This window comes from Petromyzon marinus, chromosome 9, assembly GCF_048934315.1.
Source record: "Petromyzon marinus isolate PM22_M1 ecotype Great Lakes invasive population chromosome 9, UKy_Petmar_22M1.pri1.0, whole genome shotgun sequence".
NCBI classification, from domain to species: domain Eukaryota; kingdom Metazoa; phylum Chordata; class Hyperoartia; order Petromyzontiformes; family Petromyzontidae; genus Petromyzon; species Petromyzon marinus.
The window spans coordinates 16082608-16099362 of record NC_133675.1 but is presented as its reverse complement, the minus strand read 5'-3'; the positions used below and the strand labels follow the sequence as shown (position 1 = coordinate 16099362).

At 51.0% G+C, this 16755-nt stretch overlaps 1 protein-coding gene across 1 annotated transcript in view; it reads left to right on the top strand.

Moving 5' to 3' along the window:
• The window catches only part of LOC116940443 (disintegrin and metalloproteinase domain-containing protein 8-like), an 84774-nt gene that overhangs the window by 47651 nt on the left and 20368 nt on the right, over window positions 1–16755 (top strand). The window contains exons 10-13 of the mRNA XM_032950277.2: window positions 2322–2403; window positions 5357–5505; window positions 5721–5898; window positions 9318–9407. Of these exons, the coding sequence (XP_032806168.2) occupies window positions 2322–2403; window positions 5357–5505; window positions 5721–5898; window positions 9318–9407 (499 nt within the window). The remainder of the gene's footprint in view (window positions 1–2321; window positions 2404–5356; window positions 5506–5720; window positions 5899–9317; window positions 9408–16755) is intronic.

Sequence of the window (16755 nt, the reverse complement as noted above, 5' to 3'; positions counted from 1 at the left end):
ATTATACATGGCTACAGCTACGTACATATGTAGCCATAGCTATATCCTAACGTATTATACATGGCTACAGCTACGTTCATATGTAGCCATAGCTATATCCTAACGTATTATACATGGCTACAGCTACGTTCATATGTAGCCATAGCTATATCCTAACGTATTATACATGGCTACAGCTACGTTAATATGTAGCCATAGCTATATCCTAACGTATTATACATGGCTACAGCTACGTTCATATGTAGCCATAGCTATATCCTAACGTATTATACATGGCTACAGCTACGTTCATATGTAGCCATAGCTATATCCTAACGTATTATACATGGCTACAGCTACGTTCATATGTAGCCATAGCTATATCCTAACGTATTATACATGGCTACAGCTACGTTAATATGTAGCCGTAGCTATATCCTAACGTATACATGGGATGGCTACCTGTACATGTATCATTGGCTCTGTGTACATGCAGCCTTGCATTGGCATTGTAAGGATCGTGTCTGGGCTTGCCTCCACGAGGCCATGCAGGTACGATGGGTCCTCCGTTTGCGCATCAACACCAGCATTGGGGCGGATTCAGTCGATTAGGCATCAATGGTGATTCTGACGACCTTGGAATCAATCAGAATTACCATTCTGGCTGGCTGGAATCAGTGATGTTTTTCCAAGTTAACCATAGCCAAAGCTAAGCTAGAATCGTAAAAGAATTGCAAGAAACTTCAATGGCAGAATTCCTGTTAGGGTCCCATGTTCAAATGTTCGTTTGAACAGGGGAATGGCCCATGGCATTCCTGTAGGAATTATCCACGGTGAAATTGTAGGCGAGGAATGACTCCTAAGGGAATTTCCCAGCTCCGGGCGGCGGCGTGAAAACCTCCGCGAATCCAGTGCACAAACATTGGCACGCTCCCCGCCGGCATTGCTGCTGCTGTTATTTGACCGATGCCGTTTCCTCTCGTGTGTGTTACACGTGGCCGTTGCGTAGCGTGCATGGCACGCGCGCGCTCGTGCGCTCGCGTCCTGCGGCCGTCGCGGCGACGGCCGTCGCGGCGACGGTCACAATATCCCCGGACGCGTCACATCGGCGGCCACCGAAATTACCGCAATTGGAGTCCTAACCCCACGAGCGCAGAACATAATCGCAAGGCACCGCCAGCTGGAAGTCATTACCGTGCATTTCTATGATTGCGGTTTGAATTTCTCAAGTGGCATGTTGGTGTTAGCTTTTACAAGCGCAATGACTCATAAGTTGTTTGACAAAAGTCCCGTGCTGTGTTGGGCTCTGGAAGGCTTTTATGTTGGTAAAAGTCATTTTTCGGGGAGGGGGCATGGAGAGGCTTTTCGAAGACAGACGTTGGAGTGGTGATGGGTCTGTGACTATTTTGTTGAGCTGATAATATTTGCTTGCCTCTATAATGGGGAAGGTATCTGTGGAAACTTATATTTCGCCAACTGTGATTAATGAGTCCATCAACCATACAGAGTAAATGAGCTAATGACAATGTATGTAGCATTGTAATGCATACATACATACGTGCGTACATACGAGAACGCTGCTTTTTCCGACGTAATGTTCAGTAGGCTGGCCGGTCACAATTTTTGTTTAATTAAATCTTGGAGAGAAATTGTCCACTGATGGAATTGTCCACTGATGAAGCATCGACAAATGTAGTTCCACCTCACGTGACCGCGCGCCTAACCCTGGGGCGTAACATTGAGTCTGCACTCACGATCCTTCCGATCCTGCTGGAGCCTCTTCCTGAACACCATTGCCCGTGAGCTGCGTGTTTGCTGTTTCATTCCTGTGCCACCAACGTTGAATTCTTGCCTGATGCACATTATAATCAGTGGCAATTGGCATCTTAAACTCCCCAAGGTCGACTGAGTCTACAAATAATGAGTACTCCCTGCTGCGTAGTAAAACAAATCAGCAAGACAGATATTCATTCTCGTGTGCTGTATTTTCTTACCGCAGGTCTCACTTGCAACAGGAATTGCTTTTGTTAATTGACTCTCAACTGGTTTATATGTATAAAAAGATATAATATTCACATTCATTGGGTCTTTCGGTAAAGCCACGTGGCTTTACCGAAAGACCCAAAGATTATGAATTCCTGCAGTCACGAAAGTTTTAAGTCAAGAAATATAATATTATCAGTCTGTCAAGTTGTCTATACAAATGCACGCAGGCGCGTTGCTGGCCTCTCCACCTCTTTTTGTTGCTTACCCTTCGAGCGTATTACTGGCAGCCCTTGTCCCTGCAGTCTATAGGCTGAAGCCAATGGCCTTAGCATGTTGCGTCTGTGTGTGTGTGTCAGTGGCGTGCAGTTCGAGGGCGTGACGGTGGGACTGGCACCAGTGGCTGGCATGTGTGGGCAGAACAGCGGTGCCGTCAGCGAGGTGAGCTTCTCCGCACTGGCGTGAGGGCTCACGGCCCGTGGTGTCTGCGTGTGCTGCACTATTCAGAAGTACCGGGTACAGGCAGAAATACAGAAAAGCAAACGAACTGTCCTCTATTTAACACAGGCAATATCCCCATTGAGGCAGCACGTTTAATTCGGAAGGAATGTCTAAGTGTTGTGTCAGATCATCAAGTCAGAATGACCCTGGGATCTTCCATGGTCTCAGTGGGCCCACCCTTGCTTTCAAATTAAGTTCAGTAATTAAATCCCACGTTGCCATCCCACTGGAAAAAAAACAGAATTGGTTGTGTAATTGTTTGATACCGTCAGCAGTTACAGTGAGGGAAAAAAGTATTTGATCCCCTGCTGATTTTGTACGTTTGCCCACTGACAAAGAAATGATCAGTCTATAGTTTTAATGGTAGGTTTATTTGAACAGTGAGAGACAGAATAACAACAAAAAAATCCAGAAAACCGCATGTCAAAAATGTTATAAATTGATTTGCATTTTAATGAGGGAAATAAGTATTTGACCCCTCTGCAAAACATGACTTAGTACTTTGTGGCAAAACCATTGTTGGCAATCACAGAGGTCAGACGTTCCTTGTAGTTGGCCACCAGGTTTGCACACATCTCAGGAAGGATTTTGTCCCACTCCTCTTTGCAGATCTCCTCCAAGTCATTAAGGTTTCGAGGCTGACGTTTGGCAACTCGAACCTTCAGCCCCCTCCACAGATTTTCTATGGGATTAAGGTCTGTAGACTGGCTAGGCCACTCCAGGACCTTAATGTGCTTCTTCTTGAGCCATTCCTTTGTTGCCTTGGCCATGTGTTTTGGGTCATTGTCATGCTGGAATACCCATCCACGACCCATTTTCAATGCCCTGGCTGAGGGAAGGAGGTTTTCACCCAAGATTTGACGGTACATGGCCCCGTCCATCGTCCCTTTGATGCGGTGAAGTTGTCCTGTCCCCTTAGCAGAAAAACACCCCCAAAGCATAATGTTTCCACCTCCATGTTTGACGATGGGGATGGTGTTTTTTTGGGTCATAGGCAGCATTGCTCCTCCTCCAAACACGGCGAGCTGAGTTGATGCCAAAGAGCTACATTTTGGTCTCATCTGACCTCAACACTTTCACCCAGTTGTCCTCTGAATCATTCAGATGTTAATTGGCAAATTTCAGACGGGCATCTATATGTGCTTTCTTGAGCAGGGGGACCTTGTGGGCGCTGCAGGATTTCAGTCCTTCATGGCGTAGTGTGTTACCAATTGTTTTCTTGGTGACTATGGTCCCAGCTGCCTTGAGATCATTGACAACATCCTCCCGTGTAGTTCTGGGCTAATTCCTCACCGTTCTCATGATCATTGCAACTCCACGAGGTGAGATCTTGCATGGAGCCCCAGGCCGAGGGAGATTGACAGTTCTTTTGTGTTTCTTCCATTTGCGAATAATCACACCAACTGTTGTCACCTTTGATTTAAAGCTTTCGTGACTGCAGTAATTCATATTCTTAGCTCTTTCGGTAAAGTCACCTTGAAGGGAAACAATAAAATCATAAAATATATATAAAACAAAAAAAAATCTCACGACGTTTCGACCATAACACAAACGGTCATCATCAGGTGTAAAATATATCTATATTTTATTATTTTATTGTTTCTCTTCAACGTGACTTTACCGAAAGAGCTAAGAATATGTTGTCACCTTCTCACCAAACTGCTTGGCAATGGTCTTGTAGCCCATTACAGCCTTGTGTAGGTCTACAATCTTGTCCCTGACATCCTTTGAGAGCTCTTTGGTCTTGGCAATGGTGGAGAGTTTGGAATCTGATTGATTGATTGCTTCTGTGGACAGGTGCCTTTTATACAGGTAACAAGCTGAGATTAGGAGCACTCCCTTTAAGAGTGTGCTCCTAATCTCAGCTCGTTACCTTATAAAAGACACCTGGGAGCCAGAAATGTTTCTGATTGAGAAGGGGTCAAATACTTATTTCCCTCATTAAAATGCAAATCAATTTATAACATTTTTGACATGTGTTTTTCTGGATTTTTTTGGTGTTATTCTGTCTCTCACTGTTCAAATGAACCTACCATTAAAATTATAGACTGATCATTTCTTTGTCAGTGGGCAAACGTACAAAATCAGCAGGGGATCAAATATTTTTTTCCCTCACTGTATTAAAGACTGAAACATAAATCATTGTAGCACCTTGATCACATCAAAGAGTGCCAAAGTGGCACCTTGATCACATCGATGAGTGCCAATGTAGCACCTTGATCACATCGACGAGTGCCAATGTGGCACCTTGATCACATCGACGAGTGCAACGTGCAATGTGGGACGTGCCACAAACCACGTGTGACACAGCAGGTCAAAACCGTCCATCTCGTAACGCCTAGCCTCTTCAGGCATCAATCAAATGAAAGTGTCACGTGTGCTTTATCACGCCAGTGTTATTGCTTGCTACTGTAATTTTCCCCAACCAAATTACGTGGTCTGACACACAAGATCAATTATAAATCATATTGGCTTCAAAAACTTACGTGTTAATTTTGTGAGATGTCAGTAATAGTTGTCCCGTGGATAAAATCGCCACTGCAATGGGAATGTGGAATTTACACCTCTGACCGAGGGCCTCCAACGGAGATGAGCAACACGTAACGCTCATTTGGGTATGGAGACAATGTGACTTGACGTTTCACTCGGGCCTACCTTAAATAGAAGGGCACCGAATAAAGGCATCGATGTTGCAGATGTTTGCTTGGGATTTTACGGGTGCATCGTTTTTATTTCCCATTACAAAGCCACGAGACTTCCCTTTTGTGCCCGCGCAATAGCCTCAGGTCTACCGTTGTCTCCTTGAGCTGAGCCTCACGCTGCAGTGAAGAGCGCCCCAGCGTCTCCGTGGCTACAGAAGGCACAATGTCCGTGCTGCGTCGCGTGCGAGCAGGATCACAGCTACAACGTGCTGGGCCTGGCGTCCACCATGGCCCACGAGATGGGCCATAACCTCGGCATGAGCCACGATTCTACGGAGCGCCGCTGTCACTGCGAGGCCACGGAGGAGCAGGGAGGCTGCGTGCTCGCGCCGCGGCTCAAGTCAGTTTACGCGCGGCGCAAGCGCTCGCTCGCAGCACGAGTGTACACAGCACACACACGTCACGAGCACACGCTGACATAATGAGTGTACGCTTCACGCACACATCACTAGCACACACGCGCACACATCACGTGTGCACACGTCACCCGCGCCACACGTCACGCGAGTGATGTTTTCATCAAGAATCCACGTGCGTGTGTGTGTGTGTGTGCAGGCACGGCTTCCCCGTGGGTTTCAGCAGCTGCAGTGTGCAGGACCTGCATGGCTTCCTGCAGGCCGGTGGGGGGCCCTGTCTCTACAACGAGCCCCTCCCGGACGCGCTCTATGGGGGGCCCGTGTGCGGAAACCTCTTCCTGGAGCCCGGGGAGACCTGCGACTGCGGCACGGTCGAGGTATGTCCTTATGTGTGTACGTGCGTGTTTTGAACTTCTCTCGCACCGTACGTAGCCAATCATGGTCATCAGAGGTGCGGGGGAAGGACAACAAACTAACACACAAAACGCAGTTTCCAAAAATTTAATTCTTCAATCTCGCAGTGAAGCTTTCATCGTTAAAACGGTGGCGGCATCGGCACCGTTATTTCAGACTTTCAGATGATCCACGCCAATTCAACATACAAACAAGGTCAAGAGGTCATCACGCCCAATTGCATTCGGGACACAACTCGTGATCTCCGAGGCTTGCTCTCACGATGTCCCATCATCTGGCCGTTGGGGTTTTCCCTTGGTTAGGCTACAAAACCACAATTGGGAGTGATATTGGTCACTTTGATTATTGTAACAACAACAATATCCATATTCAGTACCATTTCCCCCATCATAATTTATCTTCAAAGGCACAGGCATAGCAATCATCATTGTAATCACCATCGTGTCTACAGCTATCATTATCATCTATAAAATCATCATCATCATCATCATCGCCAGTCTTCATTGTCTCATCAAGAAAAGGTCTTAAACTCAACTATAGCCACATTTGCAACTGTGACCTGCAACTGTGATATGTAACAATTTTATGTAACTACGATTTGACAGCTGGGAATTTGCAAATGCAATCTATCCTTCGTATAATTTTTGTTACTATTGCGGTTACTTGTTTTTCTATACTCTGTTTTTTCGCGTTTGCGTGTGATTGTCTGATGTATCTAGCCACGTCACTGCCTCTGTAACTTATCTACATTGCCGACCCCAGCTTGGGCTTGACACCTACAACACCGAGCTGCTTCAGAGCTCACCGGGCTCTCCCAGTTTAAATCAAACGCCTCTGTCCATCTCCTCGGCCACCATTACCGTCGCCATAACCACGATCGCCGTCAGTGTCAATCCCCAACGTACCGTCATCTTCGAAATCGCGGCCGTTCTCTTGCCCTTAATCATCGGTGGCGTGCTGAAAGCCGATACCGTGATGAACGACCTTCGATATTTCATCCGCGCCGCTCTCCGCTTGCCACGGGCCGTATATCGCGCCGTGGCACCGCGTGCACGACCTCCCTGCGGGCACAACCAATGCAGTTCATCGCCGGCGCCAGACAACTTTGTTAATGGGAGTGCCGCGCTGTTCACTCTGCACGTTGAAGGGTGTCTCGCTGTGCAAGGTGAGGCCACCTGAGTTACAGCCGTTGCTGGGACCGCCACCACCCACTGCCCTCCAGTACGTTTGTTTCTTGTCAGTATTAATCTTGGTAATGGATTTTTTTTTTCAATGTATTTATGGAAACTCACTAAAAGTGTTACGCCCCCGTTAATCTGTGTGTTGGGGGATGCAAACGACTTGCAATCGGCAGGTCCACGGTTCGATCTCCCTGGTCAGCACTGCGGAGACGAGGGTGGCCGGGCGTGGTGCTGGCCACAACACCCTCTCGTGCGCCGTGCTCACCTTCATAGGTGCTCGCTAACAGCACTTGCTCCAACAGCCTGTGTAGGCTGCAAGGGGGATCTTTGGAGTGGTCTGCCCATCACAGTTACATTTTTTGCCATGATGATGAGAATCTAAACTTGGCCTGGACCTCCCCTAGTTTAACTCTAAAATAAGTATTTGGTGCAGGGTGGACAGCATTAGCGTTAAGGAAATTGGGTCGGCGGGGCATGATGTTGACAACACCTTTGTATCTACGTATGTTGAACTTCTTTCGCACCGTACGTAGCCAACCGTCCTATCTGTTCACTCGTCTTAATATGTGCTTGCTAACTTGCACCAATATTACACAAGCATGCATACGTGTATACGCTTCCATATGCGCGGCTGTAACCCGTGGACGCCGTTCATCATCGTCAGTCGTCAACACGCTGAGCCTTCATCGGCTGCCCACTCTCACCCGGCAGCGGCCGAGTTCACGGTGCCCTCCGTGTGGCAGTGCGGCGTCCGTGGTGCGCGAGAGCGATCGAGACATGAGCTCACGATGCCAACCCCGCCGCCACCTCCTGCTAGGGGCGGGCGCCCAATCCGTCACGACCACGAGCGGCAGCAGCGCCTGAAATCTCATTCCGCTAAAAGCCGCTGTCAGACGCTATGGATCGCACTGTCTGGTTATTTTAGATTGCGTGGTTTTTTTTCTTCCCGTTTCATTATTTGATTATTTTTTTCCACCCATTTGGAGTTAATGAAGTTACGGGCGAGAGGGCTTCGTGACAAATGAGCGGTCGGAGGAGCTTGAGAAATAAAGGATGTAAGAAAGTTGTGCTGCTTTGTGGAACGTTGGGCCGAGTGACAAAGTGGGCGAGATCGATGCGTCTGCAGAGGCAGGACGTGCCCGCCTTGGCGCTACGCCTGCAACGGTAGAGTTCACTGTGCGCTCAGGCCTCAGCGAACGCATTCTCTATTCTCACACAAACAAAAGAAGGACATAGACCCCCCCCCCCTTCACCACCCCCCGTTTACCCACGTAGACTTCTGGAAGCGCCTGCTCTTCGCGAGCGCCTCGTAACGAGGGAGCGCTGCCAGCCAACATTACGTTACGATCCTCCAATCGCCAGCGGTGTTGGCTTTTGCAGCTCCATTGGAGAAATTCCTTCGAATGGGCTTAAGTTGCAAAGGGTGGAATGCGAATGTGATTAAATGGTTTGTGAAATTAAAATGCGATTACGTTTAGATTGCAGTGTGTATTTTGAAAGCGAAAGTAACATGCCCTCACCAAAAACGATCTTCCACCACGAGCAGAAACAAGCGACACTCTTAATGCCTGCACGGTACCCCAAGGAGGTGGTGTGGGCTGGTACGATGCTTGGCCTCCTTTGTCTCACCAGCACCGATGTTGATCGCACTATATCACGCCAGGTCATTATTTTAGGCTGAGTGAAGCTATAGGAAGCAAGAACCAAGTCCAGACACCAGACTTGCGTTGCACAATGACGCCAAAACGTTTCGGTGTTCACCACTGCAAACCCGCTCCCACACATGCATACAAAAAAGACAAAGATCCCCGAGTAGCCTCAAGCAGACTTGGGGCAAGTGCGTTTAGTGAGTAGCACCGATGAAAGCCGGCATGGCACTCGGAAGGGGTGGGTGGCCACCACCACGCCCTGTTGCCGTCATTTCCCCAGTGGTGATGTTTACGCATCACACAATGTCAAGGACCAGCTATTGGTCGCGAGCAGGAATCGAATCGGGGTCGCCGGGTTCGTAGCGCAGCGCGCTAACTGCTGCATTTCCACTCCCCACGGCTGCATTGTACTTATGGCCACAGATGCACATTGCATACGAGCAGTGGCGCATGGGCGTGTGCTCATGTTTTATTGAGCGTTTTGCCGTCTTTGTGTGTGCGTGTGTGTATGTGGATGCGTATGTCCGTGCGTGTGTGCGCGCGTGCGTGCAGGAGTGCGACAACCCGTGCTGTAACGCCACGACGTGTCAGCTGGTGAGCGGGGCGCGGTGTGCTCACGGATCGTGCTGCTCGCACTGCCAGGTGAGCTGCCCCCCCCCTCGCATGTTCGCTCCATCTCTCGCTCGCTCGCTCGCTCAGTCGCACGCACGCACGCCACCGCGCGCTCCTGCCCGCAGCATCAGCGGAACCCTACAAATGCCCTTCTGGTCAGGTGCTGGCGATGGGAAGACTTACAGGGGCAACTCGCACATCTTTTCTTTCCCAAAGGAATATTTTTGGGTTTTACGAAAATAAACAAAAGCACACGAAAGTCCAAGGGCACAACCAGTGGAAAGAGCCGACACGCGAAAAGAAAACCCCCATCCATTCAATCAAATTGTGCCATCGGTGTAAATGTAAGATTCATTTGATTGCGGACAATTGTGGACAGCATGCTAAATATGTTCTTTCATATATTGCCCATGATTTAAGATATATACGAAATACGTTCCTTTAATATATTGCCGACAAACGAACACACGTGTGTGTGTATATAAAACAAAAATCAAACATTATGAACGCGGCTGTAGCTTCACGCGTTCATGTCAAGTGGGCGGGCGCGTTCTGAGCTCGCGTGTTGGGTCGCGGGTTTGCAGCAGAAACCGCTCCGATGGCATCAACGGGCATCTGGTAGAGGTCTGCAGCGACCAAATGCTCTACGTACATTCAATACGTTCCGTCTATCGGAAGGCTCCCTCAGACCTCCCCCCCCCCCTCATATTCGCAGATTCCTACCAGCGGAACGTCAGAAACAGGAGGCACACACACACACAGCTACGCGGTTCACTTTTGTGCATTGCGGTCTGCGGAATCCCGGGCACTTTGTTTTGTCGTGCTTTGGTGAATGCACACCACAATGAACGCGGCCCATTGAGTCACGTGGTGCTTGCCGGGCTTTGTGGCATTGATTGAAAAGCGCGAGTCTGATGTTAGTGAAGGATACGCCACTTATTGCAATTAGTTTAGCAGATGGTGTGACCCCGGGGAGCGTGCAGTAACCTTCCCACTACCCGCAGCGGGAGCCTGCTGCGTGTGAGAGAGACTGTGCGAAGCCGTTGTGCGTGTGTGTGTGTGAATGTGTGTGTGAATGTAAATGTGTGTGTGAATGTGCGTGTGTGTGAATGTGCGTGTGTATGAATGTGCGGCAAAACAACCCCCTACCTCCTCGCGGTGCCGGACGGGCAACTCTGTCGTGGACAGCGCTGTGGGGGGAGTTCCAATTTTGATTGGCTCCTCCCCTCATGGCATATGTGTCCACCACAGGGGCTAAACGGGGGCTCTGGACGGGTGCGAGGGGCTGGTAACCCCTCCACCTTCAATTAATTACCACAAAACCACGAATTAAACTGAAATATGTAACAACTAAGCTTGTGCCGGAGGCCCCGGGGGGCCAGGCGTCTATGACGTCTCCTGGCCAAACCCCAATTGGCGGAGCCAGGAGATTGAATACCTACCCTCGGGGCTACTCCAGAAACAACGAAAAGCCACTACGGGTGGCCACGTGGAATGTTCGAACGCTCACTGCAGAGGAGAGGCTGCCACTCCTCTGTCGGGAGCTGGACCGGTACCGCCTGGATCTATGCGGCATTCAGGAGGTCCGGTGGACCGGCTCTGGCTCCTGCCACCATGAGGGGTGGACAGTCCTCTACTCGGGGCAGCAGACTGCCAAACAACAGGGTGTGGGTCTTCTTTTGAACAAAAGAATGAAGGGGGCGTGGGAGCGTGGCGGTGAGGTGTGGGAAGCTGTAAGCCCCAGGCTACTTTGGGCTCGCCTTCCCATCAACCGGAGGCGAGGAATGGTGGTCGTGGTTACTTATGCCCCCACCGAAGATGAACATCCGTGGAGGGATGCAGGCAAAGCCGATGAGTCAGATGCCTTCTATGACCTCCTGTCACAGGTGCTGGCTAAAGTGGCCCCTCGGGATAGAGTCATCATGTTGGGTGACTTCAATGCCCGAGTTGGTCATGATACTGGCACCTGGTCTGCAGTGATTGGAGGGCATGGGCCAGATCAGCTCAATAACAACGGTAGGAGGCTGCTAGATTTTTGTGCAACCCATGGGCTTGTAATTACCAACACGCTGTTCCGGCATCGGCGCATCCACACAACATCATGGATGCATGCCGGGTCCAAGCAAGAACATCTGCTGGACTACATAGTGACGGACCAGCGAATGCGAGCTCATGTCCTTGACACCAGGACCTACCGTGGAGCTGATCTGCCCTCTGACCATCGACTAGTCATCTGTAAGATGCGCCTGCCATTCTTCCACTCCGGTGGTGGGTGTACACCCAGGACCCCATTCCAACCTAAAGTGGCCTGGTCTCAGTTATCTGATGAAAGTTGCAAGCGAGAATTTCATCATCGCTTGCGGCTGGGATTGGCATCGTCCCCGACTCCTCCTGATGTCGAGGGTAAATGGGCGAGGTTTAGGACTGTGACTCATGCAGCTGCAATGGCTGCTTTGGGTACGCGGTCCAGACCTCCCCAGACACCCTGGATGACAGAGGAGTTGTTCAGGATGGTTGAGAAAAAGCGACAGGCTCACTGTCATCGGCTACAGAATCCCACGTCAGAGAATGAGGAGGCTTACCGCAGCCTTCGCTCGGAGGTTCGGAGAGCTGTGAGGCGCTGCAAGGATGGGTGGTGGTCGTGGGTTGCTGAGGAGATGGAGTCTGCCTCAGTGGCCCGTGATCACAAATCGCTATTTAACTCCATCAAAAAAGTAACCTGCAGCGCCACACCTATTACCATCATTAGGGGAAAAAACGGTGATCCAATTTCCAACCCCCAGGAACAGGTTCGCAGATTTGCTGAGCATTTCTGTGAGGTCCTGGGGGAGGGAAAATCCCTCAGCCAGGAAAACATCGTGGCACAAAGTGAGGATGACCCTGCTGAGGCTGCGGTGCCTCAAATATTGGATGAAGTCACCCCCTGTGAGTGGCTGGCTGAGGTGCCATCTGCTGAGGAAGTATTGAAGGCGATCCGGAGTCTGAGACCAGGAAAGGCAGCGGGCAGAGATGATCTCCCAAGCGAAATGCTGAGGGAGGGTGGCGTTTGTGCACAGACTGCCCTATATGACATCATAACAACAGTCTGGACCACTGGACGGGTTCCGCAGGATTGGAAGGATGCCCTGGTGGTCCCCCTTTTTAAGAAGGGGGACCGCACAGACTGTAACAACTACAGGGGCATCTCACTCCTCAGTGTGCCGGGAAAGGTCCTGGCAAGGATTATTCAGCATCGCCTTGCCAGGCACGCTGAGGAGAGGCTTGCGGAGCCCCAATGCGGTTTCAGGAAAGGGCGGTCCTGCACAGATGCCATATTTTCTGTCCATCTGCTACAGCAGAGGTGTAGGGAATTCCAACAAGACCTACATCTCTGCTTTATTGACCTGGTCAAGGCCTATGATACCATCAGTAGGCCTGGGCTCTGGGTCGTTCTTCGTGCTTTTGGAGTACCTGACCCTCTGCTCACGATCATTAAGGACCTTCATGATGGTGAGCGGGCCCGGGTAAAACTACGTGGCCGGGAGTCAGAGCCATTCCCTGTACACCTTGGGGTGCGACAGGGATGTCCTCTGGCTCCCACATTATTTAACATCTATTTTGACCACGTGGTTCGTGAAGCCTTCAATAGCTGTACCGGGGGAATCTCCATATGGTACAGATATAATGGGAGGCTAATCAATGCCCGGGTGCGGTCAAGGGATGGCTCCCTATTGCTCAACCACGTTATGTATGCTGATGACTTGGTAATAGCTGCTCAGTCAGAGGAGGAGTTGGAGACGCTGCTGCTGAGACTGGAGCGTGCCACTAAGAGGTGGGGCCTTACCATCAGCCCCACCAAAACTAAGCACCTGCCTGGGTATTTTGTACCATCGGACACTCCACCCCCACAACTCCCAATCGGTGATGGGGCAGTTGTGGAGAGAGTGGAGAGTTTCCCATACCTGGGCAGTGTGCTTATGACTGGCTCCAGTTTAACAGCAGAGGTCTCACTCCGAATCAGTCGAGCGGCAATATCTTTTCATCGGTTGCGTAACGCTGTGTGGAAGCTACCTGGTCTGTCGCTCCGCACTAAGCTTCAGGTCTTCTCGGCCACGGTCATTCCCTCCCTTCTCTACGCTTGCGAAACGTGGACCCCCCTAATGGAACATCTTCGCCGGTTGGAAACATTTAGGCTGGCCTGCCTACGATCCATCCTGGGTTTAACCAGACTGGATTGTGTGAGGAGCTCACAAATCCTTGAAAGATCTGGGCAGGGTCCCATCGGTGAGCTCCTCCGGCAGGCAAGGCTGCGATGGCTGGGTCATGTAGCCCGCATGCCCAGCCACCGCATGCCGAAACAGCTTTTGTTTGGCCGGATTGAGAGGGCTAAGCGGGCGCGGCACGGGCTAGAGAAGAGATGGAGTGATGTGGTACAGGAGGACGTGGAGCTGAGTGGACTTGCCGATGACTGGTACCAGCGGTGTCAAGATCGGCCTCTGTGGAGGAGGCTCGTGAAGGATGCTACTGGGCAGTTGGAGGCAGTCGCCCTCCAACAACAACGGAGGGCGGAGGAGCGACGCTCACAACAGCGAGCGGAGCGCCGGGTGGCTAAAGCACAGCAGGTTGGCACAGTAGGGGGCACAGGTGGTGCATCAGCCAGTCATCTCAGTCAGTCGACCCGTGGCACCTGGGTCTGCCCCGTGACCTGCCAGCGGGCGTTCGACACTTCACGTGGCCTCAGGGTGCACATAGCCTGGCACAAGCGTCGTGGTGACGTCACCGCCACTTAGTGGCGAATGGCGGTTGTTGTTGTTGTTGTTGTGTGTGTGTGTGAATGTGTGTGTGAATGTGCATGTGTGCGTGAATGTGCGTGTGTGTGTGAATGTAAATGTGTGTGTGAATGTGCGTATGTGCGTATGTGTGTGCATGTGCGTGTGTGTGTGAGTGCGTGTGTATGTGTGAATGTGCGTGTGTGTGTGAATGTGCGTGTGTGTGTGAATGTGCGTGTGTGTGTGAATGTGCGTGTGTGTGAATGTGCATGTGTGTGTGAATGTGCGTGTGTGTGAATGTGCGTGTGTGTGCGAATGTGCGCGTGTGTGAATGTGTGTGTGTGTGAATGTGCGTGTGTGTGAATGTGTGTATGTGTGCGTGCGGAGGTGATGTAGGTGCTGTGGTGTAGTCACGAGCTGCCCTCCGATCCGCATAACCTCGTTTTGATTCCCAACCACGTTATGACCTCGGCAGCAAGTGATATAAAAACGTTTCCTAAACTGCCCCTAAGTCATCTCGGCCTTAAATGAGTACCCCGGTAAGCTTTCAACGATGTTTCTTCTCTGACCCTCACCCACGAATCGTCACGGTTTGGATTCACGATTCGTGACATCATGAGAATGTTTTTTGTGCGTGTTACCTGTCCAGCAGTGTCTCCTTTTGCGTGGTCTCTTTAATGAACGCTTCGGTTCCTGGCTCATTCGCACCATCCCCGTCTTAGTGTCACGGCCTGTGCCACTTGCCTCGTTTTGCGTCCCTGGTTTGTGCCCTCCATGCTGCAGTCGTTGTCGCTTACTGCCCATTGACTCTCCGTCGCGCTCTGCTGCTGCTGCCTCGCACTGCCTCTTTGTGCGTCATTTGCCCCGTTATGCTGGAAGGCCGGGGCGGAGCCAGGGGGGTGACAGGGTGGACAATTGTCACCCCAGAAAAAAATCGAAAATCTGAAACATTCTGCGTGTAAGTGGTCTGGCGGACTCCGTGCAACTGCATTGTCAGAGTGTGTCGCCAGCCGATGGCGTGGGGTATAGCCGATTTCTCATTCGATCATTCTTGAAATTAAAATTTGTTGAGTGTCACCCCGGGCTGAAAATCCTGGCTCCGCTCCTGCTGGAAGGCGCTCGCTAACAATACTTTTACCTCTTCACAGCTGTGAGGCCAAACAGTCAATATTTGTCTTGTTGTTGGTGTTTTTTTAGAGTGATGGCACAGAGGCTGCGAGCATTATGCACTGAAACCGGTAACCTAAGTTTCATTCCAAATCCCGCACAACGCAAGGAGCAATCGTTATCCAAACTTAGCCTGGACCATGCATGTGTCGAGCCAGTCTATAATCACTATACCAGTACCTGGGTTGGTGTTTGAACCTCAGCAAAGGTGGCTGTGTGTGCTTCTTCTGACCCAGCATTGTGTGTATGTTGAACTTTGTTTGCACCGTACGTAGCCAACCGTGCTAATCGGATGTGCGGGGGAAAGACAATAAATTACACACGGCGAGCGGTCCAGCTATCCCTTCATGTGGTTCACGAACAGCCCTTGCTCCAACGGTGTACATATTTTACAAGTGTTTCCCATAGTTATGCTAATGTTATGCACACTGCATGTGATTGTCTATCGACGGGTGAACTCTCATCAATCTTTACGTCTGCCGCTTTACTCCTCTCATCGATGTCAGCGATCCTTGCCTGTGACCATGCGCGTCACCACTCATGCACACCATGCAGTCAGCAAAGACAAAGATCCCCTGTATAGCCTTAACAGACTTTTGGGGCAAGTGCGGTTAGCGAGCAGCACGTCTGAAGACCTACACAGCACACGATGGGGTGGGTGGCCAGCACCACGCCCGGCAACCTTTGTGTCCCCAGTGGCGATGTTTACACAACGCACCAGGTACACAACGCACCAGGTACACAACGCACCAGGTACTCGTTTGAGTCGACCAACACACACACAGTAACACACCATGCGGCCAACACACACACGAGCTCACAGTGACACGCACCAACACTCATACACGCCATGCAGTCGAATGTCACCTGGCTTTCTTCGGTGAGCCGCTGTTACCGAGACTTTCCCATACGTCCGCACGACACGGCGTTAAAAGCCTGAAAGAAATGGCCTGCATGCATGCACAGCTGTGCACCCCCTTGTGTTATGCTGCATGCACGAATGCTGTATATGCACGGCGTGTGTGCACACACGCGTGTGCCTTGCTGCGTGCGCGTGATGGGACCTCGGTCGGGGGCACAATTTGTCCGGCTCCCCTGGGGGGGGGGTCGCCCCCCAGTTGTGACGACCACCCCCCCCCTTTCCCCGCACATCAAGGGGGTGCCCACAAATGCTGCGGCCGCTTCCCCACGCGGCCGTTCCGCGCACGTGGCATGTGTGCAAATATTTAGCAAAGCCGCGAGCAGAATGCCCGTTTTTGTTGCTGCTAGCGGGCAAAAGAAAAAAACGTTAACAACGACTCCCCAGAAATGTCTGCAGGATTCCATCATTATTGAATTTAAATTAACACAGAGTCCAGTGTGGCGCTGCCAAGTCGCGGAACGGCAAGGCGGCAGGGGAAGCGGCCGTCCCCTTTCGGCGGTGGTGGTGAGGGGCAGGGGGGCTTGGGGGCTGCTTCCCGATT